Here is a 20,311-nt window from a genome sequence, read left to right on the forward strand (position 1 = left end):
ATTGTGGCTAATGGGAAGCTTCTCAGAGCTGGCATACACAAACGTATATTGTCACGAAAACACGAGAGATTATTGCCACGACTACCACACACGTACCGTATAGCGGGTATATTTCGAGGGTATAAAATGTTTGCGGTTTTCACTAATGATAAGCACGTATCGCGAATATTTATAACCACGAATTTAATATCGCATGCATGCTGCATAAAGGCTGCTATTCCACGAAAATTAATTCTGCGAAAACTTTTCTAATGGTCATTCCGCGAAAGTTTATACGCTCGAAATATACCCGCTATACGGTACACATTGCAAACATGCACACACAGCAACTTAAGAGTTGCTATACAATGAACAGGGGCAGTACGAACCAGTGAGTGAGTTTCATGTGATTACTCCATGTGGTGAGAAAACAACAACACTGACTTGCACTAAAAATAACATAAACCTTATTAGAGAAAGCATAAGTCACCACTAACCACTACAGTGTACACAGTGGGACCACACTATAGGCTCTGTACACTAGCTACAGTGTACACAGTGGGACCACACTATAGGCTCTGTACACCAGCTACAGTGTACACAGTGGGACCACACTATAGGCTCTGTACACTAGCTACAGTGTACACAGTGGGACCACACTATAGGCTCTGTACACCAGCTACAGTGTACACAGTGGGACCACACTACAGGCTCTGTACACCAGCTACAGTGTACCAGTGGGACCACACTATAGGCTCTGTACACCAGCTACAGTGTACCAGTGGGACCACACTACAGGCTCTGTACACCAGCTACAGTGTACCAGTGGGACCACACTATAGGCTCTGTACACTAGCTACAGTGTACACAGTGGGACCACACTATAGGCTCTGTACACCAGCTACAGTGTACCAGTGGGACCACACTATAGGCTATGTACACCAGCTACAGTGTACACAGTGGGACCACACTATAGGCTCTGTACACCAGCTACAGTGCACGCAGTGGGACCACACTATAGGCTCGATCTGTACACTAGTCTACACACATACACAAGTCAAGTGTAGCTTTTTGTTTTTAACATCACATTTCAAGTGAAGGTTGTAGCAGGACAAATATGGAGCAAGGTGAATACATATCAGTAGCCAACTATGAAAGTGCTTTGCACGAAGAATCTCAAACAGCCATACCACACATGTACCATACATAATTATAGCGGGTATAATCAACTGCTTGTGTTGACAAAAGTAGATTTGAATAGCTGTTAGAATTAGTCAAATATGCGAGTGCTTTGGAAACACAGATGCCGTGTCTAATCAATACCGTATTATAACTGGTAATTTTCGGGGGGGGGGTGGGGGGGCAAAATATTCGTGGTTTTCGTGGTTGAACACTGGACCACGAATATTTTACCCAGCTAATATATTATGAGCAAGGAAGGCTGAGGGGTTTTCCCTCTACAAGAGATCGTACAGCTACATGCACAAGCCAGATCTTACTAGAGCTTGTACTCGAATAATGAGAGGCTATAAACCAGTACATGTACAAGCAAAGCCTCGCTAGGGGTTTTCCCAGTTATTCCAGCTAGAAGCTATGTAACAGAGCGCTGTAAAGCTACAAATTGACCCTCCATTGAGCTATATACATATCAAAGTTTTGTTAACAATTGCCAGAGCTAAGGCTAACCACTGACAAATAACCAACAAGCCTGTATTCATAGTAATTAAATAATGGCGTTTTCTTGTTCCATATCTTTAGAACAAAATGCATGTACACGTATGTACATTGCACACTAGTATAAGGAAGGCTGTACAGTGAAACTTGTCTATTTTCGTCACCCTACACGCAGGCCACCCTCTATAATACAGCCAGGTTAATAAACTCCAAAGTCTCCATAGCATGTGTTTGGACCTGTGTTAGCAGACCACCCTCTATAATACAGCCAGGTTAATGGGCCCCAAAGTCTCCATAGCATGTGTTTGGACCTGTGTTAGCAGACCACCCTCTATAATACAGCCAGGTTAATGGACCCCAAAGTCTCCATATCATGTGTTTGGACCTGTGTTAGCAGACCACCCTCTATAATACAGCCAGGTTAATGGACCCCAGGGTCTCCATGGGATGTGTTTGGATCTGTGTTAGCAGACCACCCTCTATAATACAGCCAGGTTAATGGGCCCCAAAGTCTCCATATCATGTGTTTGGACCTGTGTTAGCAGGTCACCCTCTATAATACAGCCAGGTAAATGAGCTCCAGGGTCTCCATAGCATGTGTTTGGACCTGTATTAGCAGGTTAGCTAGCTACCTCTTCATTACAGCCACTGTTGCCCATCAAAGGAGGGTGACCACTATAAACATGTAGCATGTAGGTGTCACAGCACTCACAAGGTATACACAACTGTGAAAGAGAACCTTGGAGAATAGGCAAAGAATTTGGCTACCTCACAATGGAGACAAATTACTAATCTAGTTTGGCCACTAAAAGAGAGCTTCCCTCTTGGGAATAATAGATTCATTGCAAGGAAGCTATGCACAGTGTAACACATACATCTGCAATGAAGAGGGGCTACCAACACAGGTCCAACACATGCTATAGAAAGGAAGGTTATAAGCACATGTATACAGTTACAATCAGACCAACATTGGCTGTACTAAAAAGAGGAGAGCGGGCCTACTAACAGAGTTTGAAGCTCATGCTATATTGAAGCTCATGCTATAAATATGGCCTGGCTAACATAATTATGTTTATAAGGTTTACACATTTACGGTTTTACATGACAGCAATTGTAGATGTATAAACGCTGGTGATTAACGGTTACTCACCATGTCCGTACACCATGAGCAGCCTAAGGTGCTGATACAGGATCTACACGAGCCCCGCTGTCGTTCACAGAGTTGGGCGTTGCCTGTGTGTGTGTGGGGGGGGGGTATGGGGTTCATCAATATAACCAAAATGTACATAGTATTTGTATTATAATTTGTGAATTCATATAATTATACAGTGTAGGAAATGGTTCATTCAGTATGTGCATTGATGCGGTTTAAATCCAATTAAGCCACAAGTGACCCTATTCTATATTAATGCAATCATGGTAATCAATAGTCTGTATAGTGTTAGTTGCTCCCATGCAGATATCATTACACACTTGGCTAACAAGACTACACCACGGTCAACTTAATGGGATAATGGACTTACCAAACACTTGTGGTAATGTGCGATACAAACTTAATATAGATTATCCGTTCACATTCGTTTATACGCAAGTACAAGTATAATCACAGATATAATATTATGTAGACAAAATAGTTATACGTTTTAATAGTACCCCTAGTACCTATAGTTGGAGGAAGCTTATCGTCTAATACTGACAGGGCCACATACTCAGCCTGACAGTTAAAAGTATAGCTAAGTGTCATGATGATTCATTTATAATTAATTATGTGTGTAGAACGATTTACAAGCCTCACCTTGTAAGCATATCGCCAGTAAAATGGCTCCCGACAACGACCACAGAACCGACGCTCTATTAATCATCTTGTAATTCAGTGAACACGCTAGTAATAAGCGCAAGCCTAGCCTATTTAGTCTAGTCTCTTGGTAAATTTCTAGTCTATATAGTCTCTTGGTAAATTTCTAATGTTGATCTAGGTGTGGCTAGCTAGTCTCGCAGGCATAGACTAAGTATGGCCCGCGAGACTAGTGGTTAGCTATTATGGTGGCCCGACCCTTTACCAATGCTGGTACACATGTTCTAAAGGATAATTACGCGTGAACAGGAATCTAGATCTGATGCAGGTGAATGAATTTTTTTCAGAAATGGAATGGAATTGAAGCAAATGCACAGACTGGAACGAAACGAAACCATAATCATTCCAATTAACGAGGTGGTGTGGCTTCTACAGTAAAACAACAGGAATTTGCTGCAGCTAGAAACCAACTCAAGAAAACTGATACAAGAAAGTCTCAACCTAAAATCGATCAAGATCAGCTTTGTACAAGGATCTCCAATAATGCTCAAGTCGTTGGTAGGACTCGTACTGCTAATAGCAGCCGCAACATGCCAGAACAACATCGACACCAGGGCTCCCATACTGAGAAGTGTGATTGGCCTGAGACCATTTGACTACTTTAGCTACTCCATGGTGCTGCACCAACGGCAAGCCAACCCAAGCAATAGAGCTAACTCACTGGCCACAACAAGGTGAGCTACTTGTGGTCTGTCTACCTTTATAATTTCACATTAAGAGTTCCTTTTTTTTTACTGAGATGCATGTACCTTGGGTGTATAATGTAATGGTAGAGCTTGTGTGTGTAGTTCTGTGTAGCTATTAAACCTGTAACAGGCTCAATCCACCATGAAGCCATTGGGAATAAACACTTTATCATTCTTGTGGTTTTTTTCACCTTGCTGCTATCCAGCCCCTCCCCTTTGTGGTTTTCACACCCCCTCCCCACCCACCCCTCCCACACATCACACACCACCCACACACACACAGCATCATAGTGAGTGCTCCCATGCAAAACCTCGGAGGGGCAGTGAACACTGGGGCCGTGTGGGACTGCCCAGTCAGCCAGGGACCATGCACCGCTCTAAATGGGGACGGTACTGGAGCCGATAGGAGATTGCACGACACAGATGGTAAGTGGTTAACACAAATTGATATATAACATTTTTGTGAGGAGAATGTCCCTTGTTTGTGGTTGCTATGCCAAGAGAGTTGTTGTACTTTATTTGATGGAGAGTTTCACATATTAATACTAATGTCTAGTACATAGAAGTGAGTTTCTTGTTTGTGGCTTGGACAGGTGACAGACACGCATACGTATGTCATTAATCTGTCTTTGTGCAGCTTCCAATAATTATATGCTTTGTAAAATAAAATGTGTGCTCTCCCATGGTAGCTCTATGGCTATCGAAACACAGTAGAAGTATAAGAATATCGTTTGTTTATAGTCACAACATACAGTCAGCTGTTGCCAATAGATACTGCATGGTCCTTACCCTATTCCAGTCATTATGATTCAAACTGGTTTATTTTGTCTAGCTCTATAGCTGTGCTGTGTGATTCTAATATTGCTCATAATTCTTGTTGGCATAGCTCCTAGCCATGCAGGGACTCGTCTATAGGACATATACATTAAGTCACTCTAGCTGCTCTTGCACTATAATTAATAAGACAAGGCTTTCTCTGCTGCAGCAGTGTGTCCCTGGCTTCTCTTAATGAGCATGTGTGGTAGATTTCCAACTATTGTGATTCCACTTACCTTTATAATTATTGCATAAGATCTTACTACAGGGGTATGCACAATATCTCTGTATAGTGGGAGTTGTTGTATACTTGAGAAGTTAGCTCTTACCTTCTAACGTTGTACTATTATAACGTATAACTGTGAAAATTTGGCACTGTTGTCGTTAGTCTGTATGTTGCAATAGTAGAACAAAGACACTGCATGTGTCAACTCTATACAGTGAATGCAATACAAAGAGTTTGTCCGATAACATTTCTATATTTGTGTGAGTACCCAATAATTACACTGTGCCTATAGCTACACAAGGGATGTGTGTGCATGTGTGTGTGTGTGTGTGTGTGTGTGTGGGAGGAAGGGTGCTTCTCTGCATGTGTGTACATGTACTTCAGAGCTTCAGCTATGTAAGAGCCATTCATTATTATGATAAACGCTGACTGTTTGCTTTTACAAATTAGGAATCAACATCTCCCAGTGCATGACCTTTGTTTACCCTGTGAGTCAGTGATTCTCTTCCTTCCCTAGTTTCCAGTGAATAGCTGCACCATTCCATTATGTGCATGGCCTCTATTGATGTACCACATTCTTTGATGCTGTCTCTTTCCCACTTGTTCTAATCTTGGTGAATCAGATTAAGTGCTCAATAGGCTGTTTGGTGTTAGCAGTGGCTTCAGAGGTATGCATGACATCGAATATCACTTTGCCAAGTTTGTGGGCACACACACAAGTTATTTCTGGCCAGTTTATTCACACATTTTAATGTTGTCTATTTTGGTTGTGATAATTTGGTTGCTTTTGTTTATTTATTAACCGGTTGTTTTCTCAGGGAAGTTACAGTTTACTAGGCCACTAAATTAATGTTACAATTATAGCCTTCCAATTGTGCCAAGTGAAAATAGAGGCTAGCTTGTATATATTTCACACATGCTCCTAGTGATCAAATTTCATGAGCTTGTGTACAGCATGCATGAATGCCATTAGAAAGGACCTCCTGCTATATAAACTAGCTGCTACTTATATTTATTGAGCAGCGTGGGATTGCTGCCTGTTTTGGTAAAGCAAGGTGACTAAATTCATCCCCCACGTCTACATTAAGGCTACCTCCTTTTATACACTTCTAATCTGATTAGTGATTGTATATAATTATATAGGATTGTAACATTAGCAAAGGTCACAACACATTAAATGTGAGATTTTTGTATGTGTTCTTTTCACTGAATTTGTACACGTAAGCATTCTTTGCTCTCCACATTGTTGCCACCATTCTGTGTACATTCTAATTGGACAGTTTGTATCAATTTGTGCCAGTACATCTGCTACTAGAGTTTTGGTATTACATGTGAAGCAATCACAACTTGATACGTGGAGTGTTTTGGTAGCCAGTGTTTCGATTTATTTTTTGTTTCATTCTTGCGATTTATCAATCAAAATAGTAATCCAGTTTGGCCACTGCTCTTAGACTAGCTGTGAAACCAGTCGATCATATATGCCAGCCAGTCACAGCTAGCTAGTAGGCTATAGCTGTTTTAAATCCCCCAGCATTAGTTTCCCATCATCCCAGGCTTCTTTGTATTGAGGGATCACAGTCCTCTCACATGTGGTTAACAGCACATGCTGCCAAACCACATGTATTTTGCTTGGGGGCAATATCCTGGCCAACTTGGCATGGAAACCAAACCATGTACTGTTTTGTTGTGGCTACTGGTTTCCAGTGCCTTGTTTGAGTGGGTGAAAGCAGCTCTCATATAGAGCATCTATTTATGGTCCTAGCTTGGGATGGTTCATTTTCCCATGGGTTATGTTTATACTAAACTAGCTTCCAACTGTCTCTCATGGCAGTGCGACTCATAGGTGCATGCATGCTGTCTGCATCTATGTATGGTAATATAGCATTCTTATGGTACTTACCTTAGATCATGCATCTAGCTTTGTTGTTGATGTTCCCTAATTTGGTATTTAGCCTCTCCTTCGATTGCTACTTCCAATCTGGACTGTTTATTGTCCTAAGAGAACCATATGTATGATAATTGTGAATCACATGCTGGCACACCCAGGGGCATTTTGGAATGTCCATATTTGAGTGCATGGTGTGTGTGTGTGGTTGGCTCTCCTGGAACTAGTGTGTGTGTTTAACCCTTGTGTTGGGGTGAGTCCAGCTGTCAAGGCTCTATTAGGTCACAATCTAGCATCCACTCACAATAGAATTAATGAGCCAACCAGACAGTTGAATCATTCATATGATCACCCTTTATGGTATGTGTTATCTCAAAACAGTCTTCTTTCTAATATCATTATGAATATTATGACCTGCCAAATTGCCTCTGCCAAATTGATCCTAATATAGGCCTGTGCTTGACTAATAGCTGTGTCTAGAAGTCACACATTGTGTCTTGGCATGATTGGACATATTTGAGCTGAACTGCTTAAACGAGTTAATGAAGCTGATAATGTGCAACATGCGTGCAATGCCTAGCCTCCTAGTTGGGTTTAAGTATGCCTCGGTTTGATGCACACATCGATTAGTAGTACAACGCCTCTTTGCTCTAATTAGGTGGCCTGGTTGTATTTTCATCAAAATAATATTATTACTGTCACTATTCATTTCTTAGATTGTTTTCGCTCCTAGCTGTCAATTAGAAAGATAAACAAAAACACATTATTTTGGCTAATGGACTATTTTGAGGGGATTCTTTTAGTGATAAGTAAAGTGTCAAAAACCAACCATCAAGTTTTATATCGTATAAACCTCATATTTAGAGATCTGAGATTCTGAACGGGGTATTTCGTGTTTTTGATAGTGATCAGTCTCCCTTTCAATCAATGGCTCTACTATTTCAATGATTACACCGAAGCCTGTGTCATCAGGTGTCCGTGCGTGCGTGTACACAATAGCTAGAAGTAACAATCAATACTGCTATATATAGTGGGCAGATTGTTAACTACTACTCCCATTCATCACCTAGTGCCGTATAATTATACCAAACACACTTATCCATTCATTGTTCCAGCTGCTATAGTGATAATATGATCATGTACTTTTTCTCACGGAAGTGTAATTATGTAGCTAGATTTAACAATCAATAGCGCTACAGAAGGGAAGATTGTTGAGCACAACTAGTACACATATCTCATTGTTACTTGATGATCACATAATTACTATGCTTTCTTTACACGGAAGCATATGAACCGTTTCCCATGCCAGCTATTGTCTGTAACCTCTTCCCCTGTGTATGACTGCTTCCACTGAATACGTACATATACGAAATGTGCAGTGAAGCCTGCAGTCATCCTTGAATGTTATAATGATCATTATGACGTCACTGTTCCTTCCCCGTACAGTGAATGCAGCCAATGAAAACAAGACCAACCAGTTCCTGGGAGGCTCAATGGCTAGCAATGGAGACTTTTTCATTGTAAGTCATTCTGGATGTACTTCCTAGGGGTTGCTATTATTGATAGCGTAGTTGCAAAAACCTACATTGCTGAAGCTTATGTATTCATTGTATGTCATCTGTTTTAGAGTACTCCAGTGCTTGTGTGTGTGTGTGTGTGCGTGCGTGCTTGTTTTCGTGTGTGTGTTTCCTTCTTGCTAGAATCCTGATAGTGTGTAGACTTCCCACTGAAAAGCTTTCAACTCGGTGCAAATACTACTGCTACTTATTCTAACCAGATGCTTGTACATGTGTTCATGACCACTGATTGATGCCTTCTAAAAACTAATTATCGTCATTATAGCTGGAATTTCTTATTAGTCTCAATCATTAGCTGGTCCCATGCACACAGTTAATTATTATACATTTTTGGCCTAAAAGGACTGTATCAATTTCAAGTTCTCCTGTCTAGCTCTAGTAAGGTTATGGCAGGAATCCTGGTGTGCAATTGAGCTTGGACTGTGATAGCCAAACCTGTACAGTGCAGACATACCTCATTATAATATTAAGAGATCACCATTAGCTAGAGTTGTGACCATCTCTATAGTATCCCTGGCTGAATAACTCCTCTGCATTCTTTACAACTACGAAATTCCGTTTTTTAAGTTTTTAAGCGACTTCTCATTAAAAATTGCCTCTCCTTAATTCCTGTATTCATTTCAAAGTATAGATATTTAGTGGCAGTCTGTCCGTTTTCACTAGAAGCTTGAAATAAAGTTGTGAAACGTAAAGTCTAGTAATCACTGACTCTGATATAAGCCGCCCTCTATAATACAGCTACGTTAATTTATAGGTTGACATTATTATTAGCTAAACCAAGCTATTTTTTGTCTTTCCCTGTTACTAATAACAGTATATATGCAATGCATCAAATATTGTTTAAAGAAAAAATAGTGGGCACCAAGTCTTCGTGTAGCATGAATTTCAACCTGTGTTTGCATGCAAGCCACCTCTGTACTCATATATAATCCAATTTGTGGTTTTATTGTGTTTGTACAAAGTTCTTGTGGCATCAATATTAAGTACACGTGTAGGGCCAACACGATTGGCCGCTGGTGCACATGTTACACGCCTCTCATGCGATTGGCCGCTGGTGCACATGTCACACGCCTCTCATGCATGTAGCTTTTACCGTATTACTAGAATATTTTGTGGGGAAAAACTTTTGTGTATGAGCCAAATCAACCCAAAAATTGACCCTTTGCTATCTATCTAACTTTTGCGTTCTGGCCGTGTGTATATTTACCAATACTAGTTTAGGTTTTATTGTTGCAAATTGATCAACACTCGCAAAGTTTACATCATTATGCTTGATAGTAGTAATACGGTATATATTATGGGATGGGATTATTGTAACCGTTGTTTTAGTAACAAGTGATTGATTGTGTTATTATAAAAATAATAGTGTTTGTTACCTTTTGACAATCAAAGGAATTGAGATCAAAGGAATAGCAGTGCCAGTATATGGCATATGTTGCACTGGGGCAAAGTGACCTTTTTACAAAATATCACACCATCACGATCTTCACATGTACAGGTGTGTGCCCATCGCTACAAGGTTCTGATTGGTGGATTTTATTACCCTCGAGGGCGATGCTATTATTCTGGCAGGAGCTTGTCTGGCTTCACTGAACACACTCCTTGCGATAGATGTAAGCACACACACACACGCACCCACACACACACACACACACACACGCACCCACCCACCCACACACACACACACACACACACACACACACACACACACACACACACACACACACGTGAATACTAAAAGCCTTAAAATGCTCTAGACGTACCTTTAATCAGTGTGCTCAAAAAAATTGTTTTCTATCTTTAATAACAAATTGTGTGCGTTGTTGTAGGTTTTTGGGTCATACTTCACTGAAATTCAAAAGCTTCTTTAAAAAGCACTTTGATCTATACGCTGATTATTAAGCTCCAACCAGCTAACAGTTGGCATATTCCATGTACAACTCCCAGGCATACTTGTCCACCACATAAAGCATAATTAAGCCATAATTGACCACAATCTTCCGGGGCCGAACTCAACGCAAATATATTATGCCTCTGTCTTCCCTGTACAGTTGGAGGCACGGGCAATGGCGGCACTGGAGTGTGTAATGCCGGAACAAGCGCCGTGGTTACCACTGACGTAAGTTAATGCATGCATGGTGCACTATAAATGTTGTACGTATAAGAGAGGGAAGATTTTCGTACTTATTTTATATTTTAATGGTCTGGAGATTGAAAGTGTTGTTTTTGGTCTCATTCAACCCCCCTCCACACACCACACACTCCCACACACACACACACACACCCACTCACCACACACACACACACACAGAGTGGCTCTGGAGTGTTTGGAGTTGGTGCTCCAGGATCGTACTTTTGGAGAGGTCAGTCAGTCATGACCTACGTATAATTATACCGTACCTTTGTTCTATAATTTATATATAATTCCCGACTGACACACACACACACACACACACACACACACACACACACACACACACACACACACACACACACACACACACACACACACACACAGGTTCGACGACTCGTCTACAGGTCCAGGGCAATGTGTTTGGCAACACTCCCAGGGGTGATGATGATGCATTGTTTGGTCTCCTTGGTTACTCAATGGTAGCAGGGAGATTTGCTGACATCAATAGACTAGGTACAGTTTAAGAGTGCAGTGACTGTGTGTGTGTGTGTGGGTGTGTGTGAGCCTGGGTGTGTGTGTGTGTGGGTGTGTGTGAGCCTGTGGGGGTGTGAGCTTCTAATATACATTGTACGTACTTCTGGTAGTCCTTCCAAAATGTTCTCATTACTTGCTATAATAATTAGAATTATACTCACGTTCCAATTCCACAGACTATGCTGTCGGAAACCCTCGATACTCTCTGAATACTTACCTTGGACGGGTGAGCTGAAATATATAATTATATATTATGTCATAATTATGGATCACATGTGTACAGGTTACCATAGTGATGAACAGTGCATCCCTCGCGATCACCAATCAGCCGCTCAATGGACAGCAGATGGGAGAGTACTATGGCTTCTCTCTCCTTGCCGCAAACATGGCCGGAGACGGGTAAGTGCTTTAATTTAAGCGGCTATATCCGTTCTGCACATGAGTACGTACCATCGGGCTCCTAATGATTGAATTATAATATTATCTTTATTGTCTATAATTAGAAGCATATACCATACGTAACTCTCTACCTGTAATAGCGCTAATTTAAGAATGGAACTTTGAAATTGCATGTTCCAAACTCTAGTTATATAATTATACGAACAATTGTAGGTCCTTTCTGTACTTCATTTCATTTGCATTTATACTCAAGCAGCTGTATATCATGCATCCACTGACATATTTACAGACATGATGAGCTGATAGTAGGTGCTCCCATGTTCCGATCCAGTAACCAGGCGGAAACAGGCCGCATCTTTGTCTACAGTAACACTAATGTGAGCACATGATTTATATAATCATACAGTGTATATATATACCACAGTAGTTACAAGCTGACTGTAGTAACTTAATTCCAACATGATGATAATTATAATTATAATGTTAAGTAGCTTTGAACGGCTATAACTTTCCATATTGGTGTAGTAACACGTGATTTTCTGAAAGCTTATATATAACTTTGGCTGTTAAACTTTATTTTGTTACAAAATACCATAAATAATGGACCGTTCAATATCATACCATCTGAACGGGCTCCTTCTAGGCTTTTAGAAAATCCGACGATCAGAACTCTAGTTACATGAGCACAATAGACGAATTTCACTGGTCAGTATAATAGTGAATGCCTAGATTGCAGTAACTATTATATACTATTAATATCTAATTGCAGGGAGCCTTGTCCCTGGTGAGGACTATCGTGGGTACAGATGGACTTTCAAGATTTGGCTACGCTATGGCCAATCTGGGAGATATCAATGGAGATGGTTTCGATGGTAAGGCTCCCTCTAACCACACACACACACACACACACACACACACACACACACACACACACACACACACGCACACACACACACACAGATATTGCTGTTAGTGCTCCATTTGGCTCTGGAAGTGGCTCAGTATTCATATACTACAGCTCCGCTACTAACACCATCTCCCCTCTCCCAGCACAGGTACACACACACACACACACACACACACACACACACACACACACACACACACACACACACACACACACTACTCCTTTACCCCAGTATGAGCATGTATATTATTATACATAAAAAGGTTCACAAATAATCATGGAAAATTAAAGTCTTGAGATCTTTGAAAGTTAACTCTCTGCCTTACTTCGAAAACACAACTACATAATTATACTGTATAGCGTGTATATTTCGAGGGTATAAATGTTCATGGTTTTCGCTGATGAAGCATCTACCACGAACATATAAGTATCGTATATGTTTTGATTTATCGGACAGCAAAAAATAATTATTTTGGAAATTGTTCGGGTATAATTGGAACGGATTTTTATAGAGCATGCGAAGTGTCCGGAATAATTAGAACAAGCAAGCAGCTGCATGCGAGCTAGCTAAGTTTAATAGAACAGTGTGCGACTGAATAGTTGCATTAGCAATCTAAAACTAGCTACCTCAAAGCTGTCTAACTGCTGCACTCTAAGTCTTACTTGCCGTCTATGAATGTAACTCAACTTTTCAAGGTATTGTCCGGATATTTAGAACGAATGTAATATTAAAGTACTGGAGTGTCCGTTGTATTAAAACAACTAAAAAAATTGCCCAAAAGAGTGTCCGGGCCGTGTAATTAGAAGTGTCCGATAAATTAGAAGATATACGGTATGTCTGTGCTATTTCGCAATGGTAATCCTTTATCGTTATTTCATCTTTGAACACACACAGACGATCACTGGTACCATGGTGAACCTGAACCTGATGAATCCAACAGCTGTGACTGGCTTCGGTACCAGTCTGGCCAGTGGTGTGGATGTCGATGGAAACACTTATAATGGTGAATATAGAGATATACCCTCATCTCTGAATGAATGCATCAAGGACGACTGCTGTATTTGCCTCGTTGGGCTATTTGGTTTTCCCTCTTATGTACTAGTTAATGCACCGTACATTGCGAGTGCCCTATGGAATTATTGGCCAAGCGGAAGTTCGAGAAGCTCATATAGCTCGAGGTGAAGCCGAGTGTTACATGATATGCTTCGAGAACTTCCGCGAGGCCTATAATATCCATAGAGCACGAGCGTACTTTTTGTGCACAAATAAAAAAAATGAGAGTGGGAAGGCAGTGGGGGACTAGCTGTACTTGAGCTAGCTAGTGTGTTCAGCTGGTGTCATGGTTGGCCAATGTTTTGACTCATTTGTTTTATTTCATAGACCTTGCTGTTGGATCATTCAAATCGCAACAAGTGTACCTCTTGAGGTCAGTTTAACTTGTATAACAATTAATTATTATGTAAGCAGTTACTCGTGCAACTATTTTAGAGTGTTAATCCAATTGCAATTCTTAACATGTACAACAGAACTCGTCCGCTGGCTAGTGTCGCCGTGACGATGACCCCTAGCAAAACTGTTGTCAATGTTCAAACTGAAGTGGATTGCCCCCTCCCCAGTGGCATCATGTATGCATGGTAAGGACGTTTGGTTGTATTTATACACTAGCTAGCTCTTACAAAATAATATTAAGAGTGTATAAAAAGAGAGAGGGCATGCAACTGACCATCAACCCTACATGTGAGCAAAAACCTAAGCCACAGACCGGATGTACTATGTACTTGTACGTAGATGTACTTTTTCACTGCCCTCTTTAGTTTTTGCTCGTAAGCTGTTGCATGCTCTCTCTCTTTTTATACGCCCCTTGATAGATTCTCGTGTTGAACCGGTACAGACCTAAGAACTTGCCTTATTTGATATTACTCCATATTCCCAGCTTCTCAAAATAGTGTATACATTATCCGTTACTCTGAAGCATTACCTGTAGATCTAGATAATCGTAGTGTACGTATATACATGTACACCGGCAAAGTACGTGTGTGTGGGTGTGTGTGTGTGTGTGTGTGGGTGTGAGATACATAACTTTATGGTGTGAGTTGTCTTATTTCTGCAGCTTCGTTGTTACCACATGCTTCACTTATTCTGGACCTGGAGTCAGCAGCACATTGGGTACGTTGTTAGGCGTAACTGTACGGTACTGAATACTAACCGTATAGCGGGTAAATTTGGCAATTTAGTGAATCAAGGTGAGGGTCCCCAAACTAGCTTAATACTCAGTCAGTCCCAGTATATCACACGAGATCAACATATGCCATGCAGCTCATATGATCGCCCAATATTAAAAATCGCCCGTAATGGTTTGATTTCCTCATTCGCCAAATGTACCTGCTATCATACGATATCTCCCTTTAACTGGTGTCAAGAGTACTCTTATCTACTCTTAAGACTAGCTGGTGTTAGTTGTTTTGTGGCCGGTAGATGTGTGCTGTTGATTCACTGAATATTTGCTTCATTTTCGATCATTCTTGCTAATTCTTACTATACTGGTGTACTGTGTTATGATTTTATTTGTTGTTTATTGTCTTAGTCTCATATCAAGCACCAGCATAACTATAATTATAAGAGAACGGTACTTTATTTTTCTCGTCCTTCCCTGCAGAATTGGATGTGACGCTATTCGCTGAGAGAGAGAGATTGGGCAACAATTTGGAGCAGAGGATCTTCTTCAACAATGGGATAACAGGACAATTCCCCAGCATGGCCACTAACAGAGTGCCTGCTGCTATTGGAGTACAGTCATGCTTTGAAACTACCGCATATATACAGGTAATCATTTATAGGCTCTTAATAAATGACATAATTATCAGTCGAATGTTTTAAATTTGATAGTTACGTGCATTTAAGCGCTCATAACTTGAGATAGGATTGTGTATTTTCACAATTAAAATATGCATTTTGTAGCCCTTTGAAAGGCCCATCTAATGACTAGATCATTCGAATAGAAAAGTTCCAGAAAAGTATAAGCAATATGCAATATTTTGCAAAGTGAAACTTCAGAACGTCTTTCTCTCCTTACAGAATGGAATCTCGGACATCTTCAACGGGTTTGTGGTGGAGGCCGTGATCGTTCCTCCCAATCTGGATCCAGCCGCCACTGACGGTAATCCTGCTAACCCCTTGAACTTTGGAGGCTTCCCTGTTGTTTCGATCACGGGAGCAACCAGTGTACAGGTACGTTATGTGTATACTACATGTACATGTACGACTTGTATATATAACCGTACATACAGTCTTGGAGTTCAAAATCATAATGGGCTTCAAATTGTATAATAATTATTATAACTTCGTCCACTTGTTTTTTATTTCATTATACAAATTTCAAATGATTAATTGCAACACTTGTCTTGTGCACCGTGCAGGTTGAGACCTTCAAGGACTGTGATGGCAACACTTGTACTCCTAATCTGAGTGTGTCTGCAACTGAACTCTCCTTCACGTGAGTATATAGCAGCATCATCATCATCATCAGTGTTGTTAGACAAAAATGTACTACATAATTATGTTCTTTCTGTGCAAATTTAAACTCCAGCTGCATGTATGGGGACGGCAACAGCTTTATGCTATGTACTATTGATAATGACAGCCACATGCATGCATTCTCTAGATTGAATAATGTAAGTTATCGTACACGTAACGTTCTGCAGTGGTCCTAGTAACCACCCCTAGTAACCACCCCCCACCCATGTACCCCCTGCAGTGGTCCTAGTAGTAACCCTAACCCGACAGAGTTTACAGTCGGTGCCGTGTCACAAATCAACACTCAGCTGACTATCAGGAATACTGCTGACGATGCATTCTCAGCCGTCCTCGTGTTGAGATACAGAACTGCTCAGCTGCAACTGCAGAGGGTCTACAATAACACGGTCATTGTAAGTACATGCAAATATTAAAGCAATTAAGTCATTATTATTTGTGATCCCAGCATTTATACATCACACACACACGCACGCACGCGCACACACACACACACACACACACTCACACACACACACACACACACACACACACACACACACACACGTACAGGGACAACTGACTCTCAGTTGCACACCAAGCACAGACGACGAGTTCACACTCCAATCGTGCAATATTGGTAACCCTCTCAACTCGGATGCAGTCCTCACAGTTAATGCCCTCTTCTCTCCTCGTCCCGAGCTGATTGGTAACGAAGGAACAGTGACTGTACTGTACACTGTGGACAGTCTGAATGATGAGCTGGCTGGAAACGAGGCCGATAATAGCTTCTCTCAAGGCATTCCAATTAACGCTAGAGCTGACATCTCCCTCGACATTCCAGGGTAAGTTTTTTCGTGTTATGCCCACTGACAGCGAGCACTCTTCATATGCAATGTGGCTTCATTCATTCTATGATCTAAATACATGCACATACCTTGCACACAATCATGTACCGTATTACTAGAGTATTTTGAGGGTGAAAATCCTTTGCGAATGAGCCAAATCAGCAGAAAATTTGACCCTTTGCGATCTAACTATTGCGTTCTGGCAAGGATCGTGTGTATTTACTAGTATAATAATTTAGGTTTTGCGGATTTTATTGTTGCGAATAATTTATTGATCAACCATCGCAAAGTTTGCAAATGTTTGATGCTCGCAAAACATTCTAGTAATACTGTATCTACTGTAAGTACATATAGGTCAATTTTATTATTTTATTACTTTTATTTATAATTATTACGTGTTTCTCCTTCCTCTCTACAGTGTTGTGTTCCCTGAGTCAGTGTCATATTCCGACGTAGCCCCTGAGGGTGCTGTAGCCAACGTCACCCAGCTGGGTCCGTCTGTCCGTACCACATTCGTAGTGCGGAACAGAGGCCCATCCTCGGTACCCACCGTGGAGCTCACCGTCATGTGGCCAGTGCGAGGCAGTGACAGTGAACTACACACGTTCCTTTATCCAGCCTCTGTTTCCGTGAGTTTTGTATTAGTGTACGTATAATTATGATGTATAATTATGGCTGTACTTAGACAGTAGTACAGGGTTTGGTTTAACATAATTATATTGTTTAATATTAACATATAGTACAGTGCATGCATGTACATTGAACACTGAACGCTAAGTAGACCTAGCATGCAATTGGAGATGGATTGGCATTTATAGACATTTTAAATGTGTGTGTGTGTGTGTGTGTGTGTGTGTGTGTGTGTGTGTGTGTGGGGGTGGGGGTGGTACTTTAATGCTGTATGCTTATGTTTTGATGAATTTTCTACATGCATATAATTATAACTCTTTATAACCATAAACTTACAAAAACACAATCTAATATAATTAATTGTCTTTCTCTCCCCTTGCATATACTAGGCAACGTCCAGTGCCACGGTGGTGTGTGACATGACCTTTGTCAATCCCTCCATGTATGCTCTACCTGTTGATGGTGAGGACACAGCAGGGGAGGGAGGACAGGGCGTGGCTCCCGGAGGCAGGAAAAGACGAAGAAGACGTAGCGTCCCCGAGGTCGGCCGAAAGGTCAAGAGACAAACTGTCATCGACAACAGTCCTGACAACACCATGGCCACCACTCAAGAAAGAGCATTTGTAAGTAACTTAATCAAATAGAATTAATTGTGGATTTTGTTAATTAGTGCATTTATCGGTGAGTTTAAGTGTGTTTTGTGTGCCTTCTACAAACGTACTGATAAAAAAATTATATAGAGGATGATTTTCGGGGGCAAAAGTTTAAATATTCAGGTTTTTGTGGTTGGAACCCTGAGCACGAATATTTTACCCACGAATGAAGCGACCTGTACCTGCAGCTAGTGCAAGCAGCAACAACGAAATTAATATCCATAAACTGACTAAATATTGCTCAACCACGAATGTTTTGACCCCCGCGGAAATTACCTGCTATATGGTATCATTATACACGTAGCATTTGATACCGTTATACGTAGCTCTCGTTAGTTAGAATCATGAAATCTCTCTTTGTTTATCCGGTACTATCCCTCCCTCCTCATGCACACAGAGCTGTGCTGACAATGTGCCCACTCTGACCTGTCAGCCCATCACATGCAGTATCCTAGGACTACAGGGTGGTTCCAGTGCTCAGGTCGAGATCCTAGCCTATGCCGATGAGAGATATTTCGCAGTAAGTTGTCAGATAAACGCATATACAATTGCATGCACTTCATACGAGTAATTTAATTTAGTTCAGCATAGTTATAGTTATCCATGTAGTTGTACACGTCTGGTATAATTGACTCCATAATTATGTTCGTGTAATTTTAACATATTATACGAAATTGTTTTACGAAATTGTTTTCTCTAATTACAGTCGACGATTGACAGATTTACGTTCACACCAACCGCCTCTGTACGTATTGTGAATGCTGACTACATTGTTTCAGCAAGCTCACCTGACTCCCTCGTAAGTCATCCATCCACCCACAAAATACCTCAGTACTGATAGCATTTCCTTATCATACCTGCATGTGTTATATAGCTAGGTATACTTCACTGCTTCAGCTTATGCTACATGCATGATATGTAATTATAGCATCTCAGCCTGCTGCTACGTATGTACACAGATGCGTAAACTATAGCTATTAACAACAATTTTGCATTTTTACGCATCTGTGAGTGTGAACATGCACATACCTGTGTGTAATCAACAGTGCTGTGTGTGCCAGTCTCTCTCGGTGTACCATACCCCATTTCAATATTTTGCAAAAGTTTCTCTAAGTACTAATAATGATATCCTCGCCCTCTCCTGTGCAGGCTAATATCCGTGTGATCCCGGCTGGCACCATGAACCCTGTAGTGGAGCCACCGCCATTCCCCTGGTACGCCGTGGTCTTCCCTATCATCGCTGTTATCATCATCATTGCAGCCATTGCAGTCGGACTCTACTTCGTAAGTCATCACTTGTCAGTTGAGACCTAGCTGCTTGTTTGTAATCAACTGCAGGAGGCCCTGAAATAATTATGATTGTAGCTACAAAAAATTTTTACAAATGATCTACAGCTTCAATTAAAGTAATTCTGTTATACAAGAGATTTAGACATGGTGCGGTTAGATCAGTGATTTATTTCTGGCTTAAATTGTCCATTTTCTGATGAAAGAAAGCGTGGGCTATACTTTCGAGTTACCTGTTTTCGGAGCTATCTTCGATTGTCCATAACTTTTGTTGCAAACTTTCAAAAATTAATAAGTCTTTCACATTCTGTCTCTATTCTTCCATACAGTGTGGTTTCTTCCGTCGTGATAAGCACGAAGAGATTAAACAAAAGAGAGAGGAGTTGGCCAACTTGACAGAGAATGGCGTTGCACCAGGTGAACCAGAGGATGGTACTAAACTATAAGAGCGACGTTCTGGAAATGTCGGACAATGTTAATAGCTTTTTAGATCATCACATTATTATCAGACTCTGAGATATATAGTTGAATTTGAATGTTACTTGTGTCTTTTACCTCATCTGCTGTGAATTATTAAATTATTTTTTCCCACGTATACTGCACTTACAGTAATTATAATCTGTTGTATTTTAGTGTATAATTCATGTATAAAGAATTTTCATTGAAATTAAGTGTTGCTTAACCATGCATTTTGCTCCAATTAAGCGTGT

General features: G+C 40.8%; 2 protein-coding genes across 2 annotated transcripts in view; one reads left to right on the forward strand and one right to left on the reverse strand.

The window, feature by feature from the left end:
* LOC135347292 (integrin beta-2-like) overlaps positions 1–3,647 on the reverse strand; it is a 15,508-nt gene extending 11,861 nt beyond the window's left edge. The window contains exons 1-2 of the mRNA XM_064545219.1: positions 3,449–3,647; positions 2,804–2,886 (exon numbers count right to left, since the gene is read on the reverse strand). Coding sequence (XP_064401289.1) covers positions 2,804–2,886; positions 3,449–3,515 — 150 coding nt within the window. The 5' untranslated portion in view covers positions 3,516–3,647. The remainder of the gene's footprint in view (positions 1–2,803; positions 2,887–3,448) is intronic.
* Positions 3,648–3,865: 218 nt separating this feature from the next.
* Positions 3,866–20,272, forward strand: LOC135347289 (integrin alpha-PS1-like). Its single transcript, XM_064545214.1, has 27 exons — positions 3,866–4,182; positions 4,478–4,620; positions 8,568–8,641; positions 10,197–10,311; positions 10,750–10,817; positions 11,010–11,061; positions 11,217–11,345; positions 11,543–11,592; positions 11,650–11,765; positions 12,055–12,142; positions 12,535–12,637; positions 12,726–12,820; positions 13,568–13,676; positions 14,054–14,099; positions 14,200–14,307; positions 14,784–14,839; positions 15,330–15,496; positions 15,749–15,901; positions 16,090–16,166; positions 16,428–16,599; positions 16,757–17,028; positions 17,450–17,660; positions 18,051–18,284; positions 18,712–18,834; positions 19,021–19,113; positions 19,464–19,598; positions 19,931–20,272. Exons 1-27 carry the CDS (start codon positions 3,992–3,994, stop codon positions 20,045–20,047), a joined length of 3,297 nt encoding a protein of 1,098 aa, XP_064401284.1. The 5' UTR covers positions 3,866–3,991; the 3' UTR covers positions 20,048–20,272.
* The last annotated feature ends 39 nt before the right edge of the window (positions 20,273–20,311 follow it).

This window comes from Halichondria panicea, chromosome 14 (genome assembly GCF_963675165.1).
Source record: "Halichondria panicea chromosome 14, odHalPani1.1, whole genome shotgun sequence".
In the NCBI taxonomy this organism is placed as follows: Eukaryota; Metazoa; Porifera; class Demospongiae; order Suberitida; family Halichondriidae; genus Halichondria; species Halichondria panicea.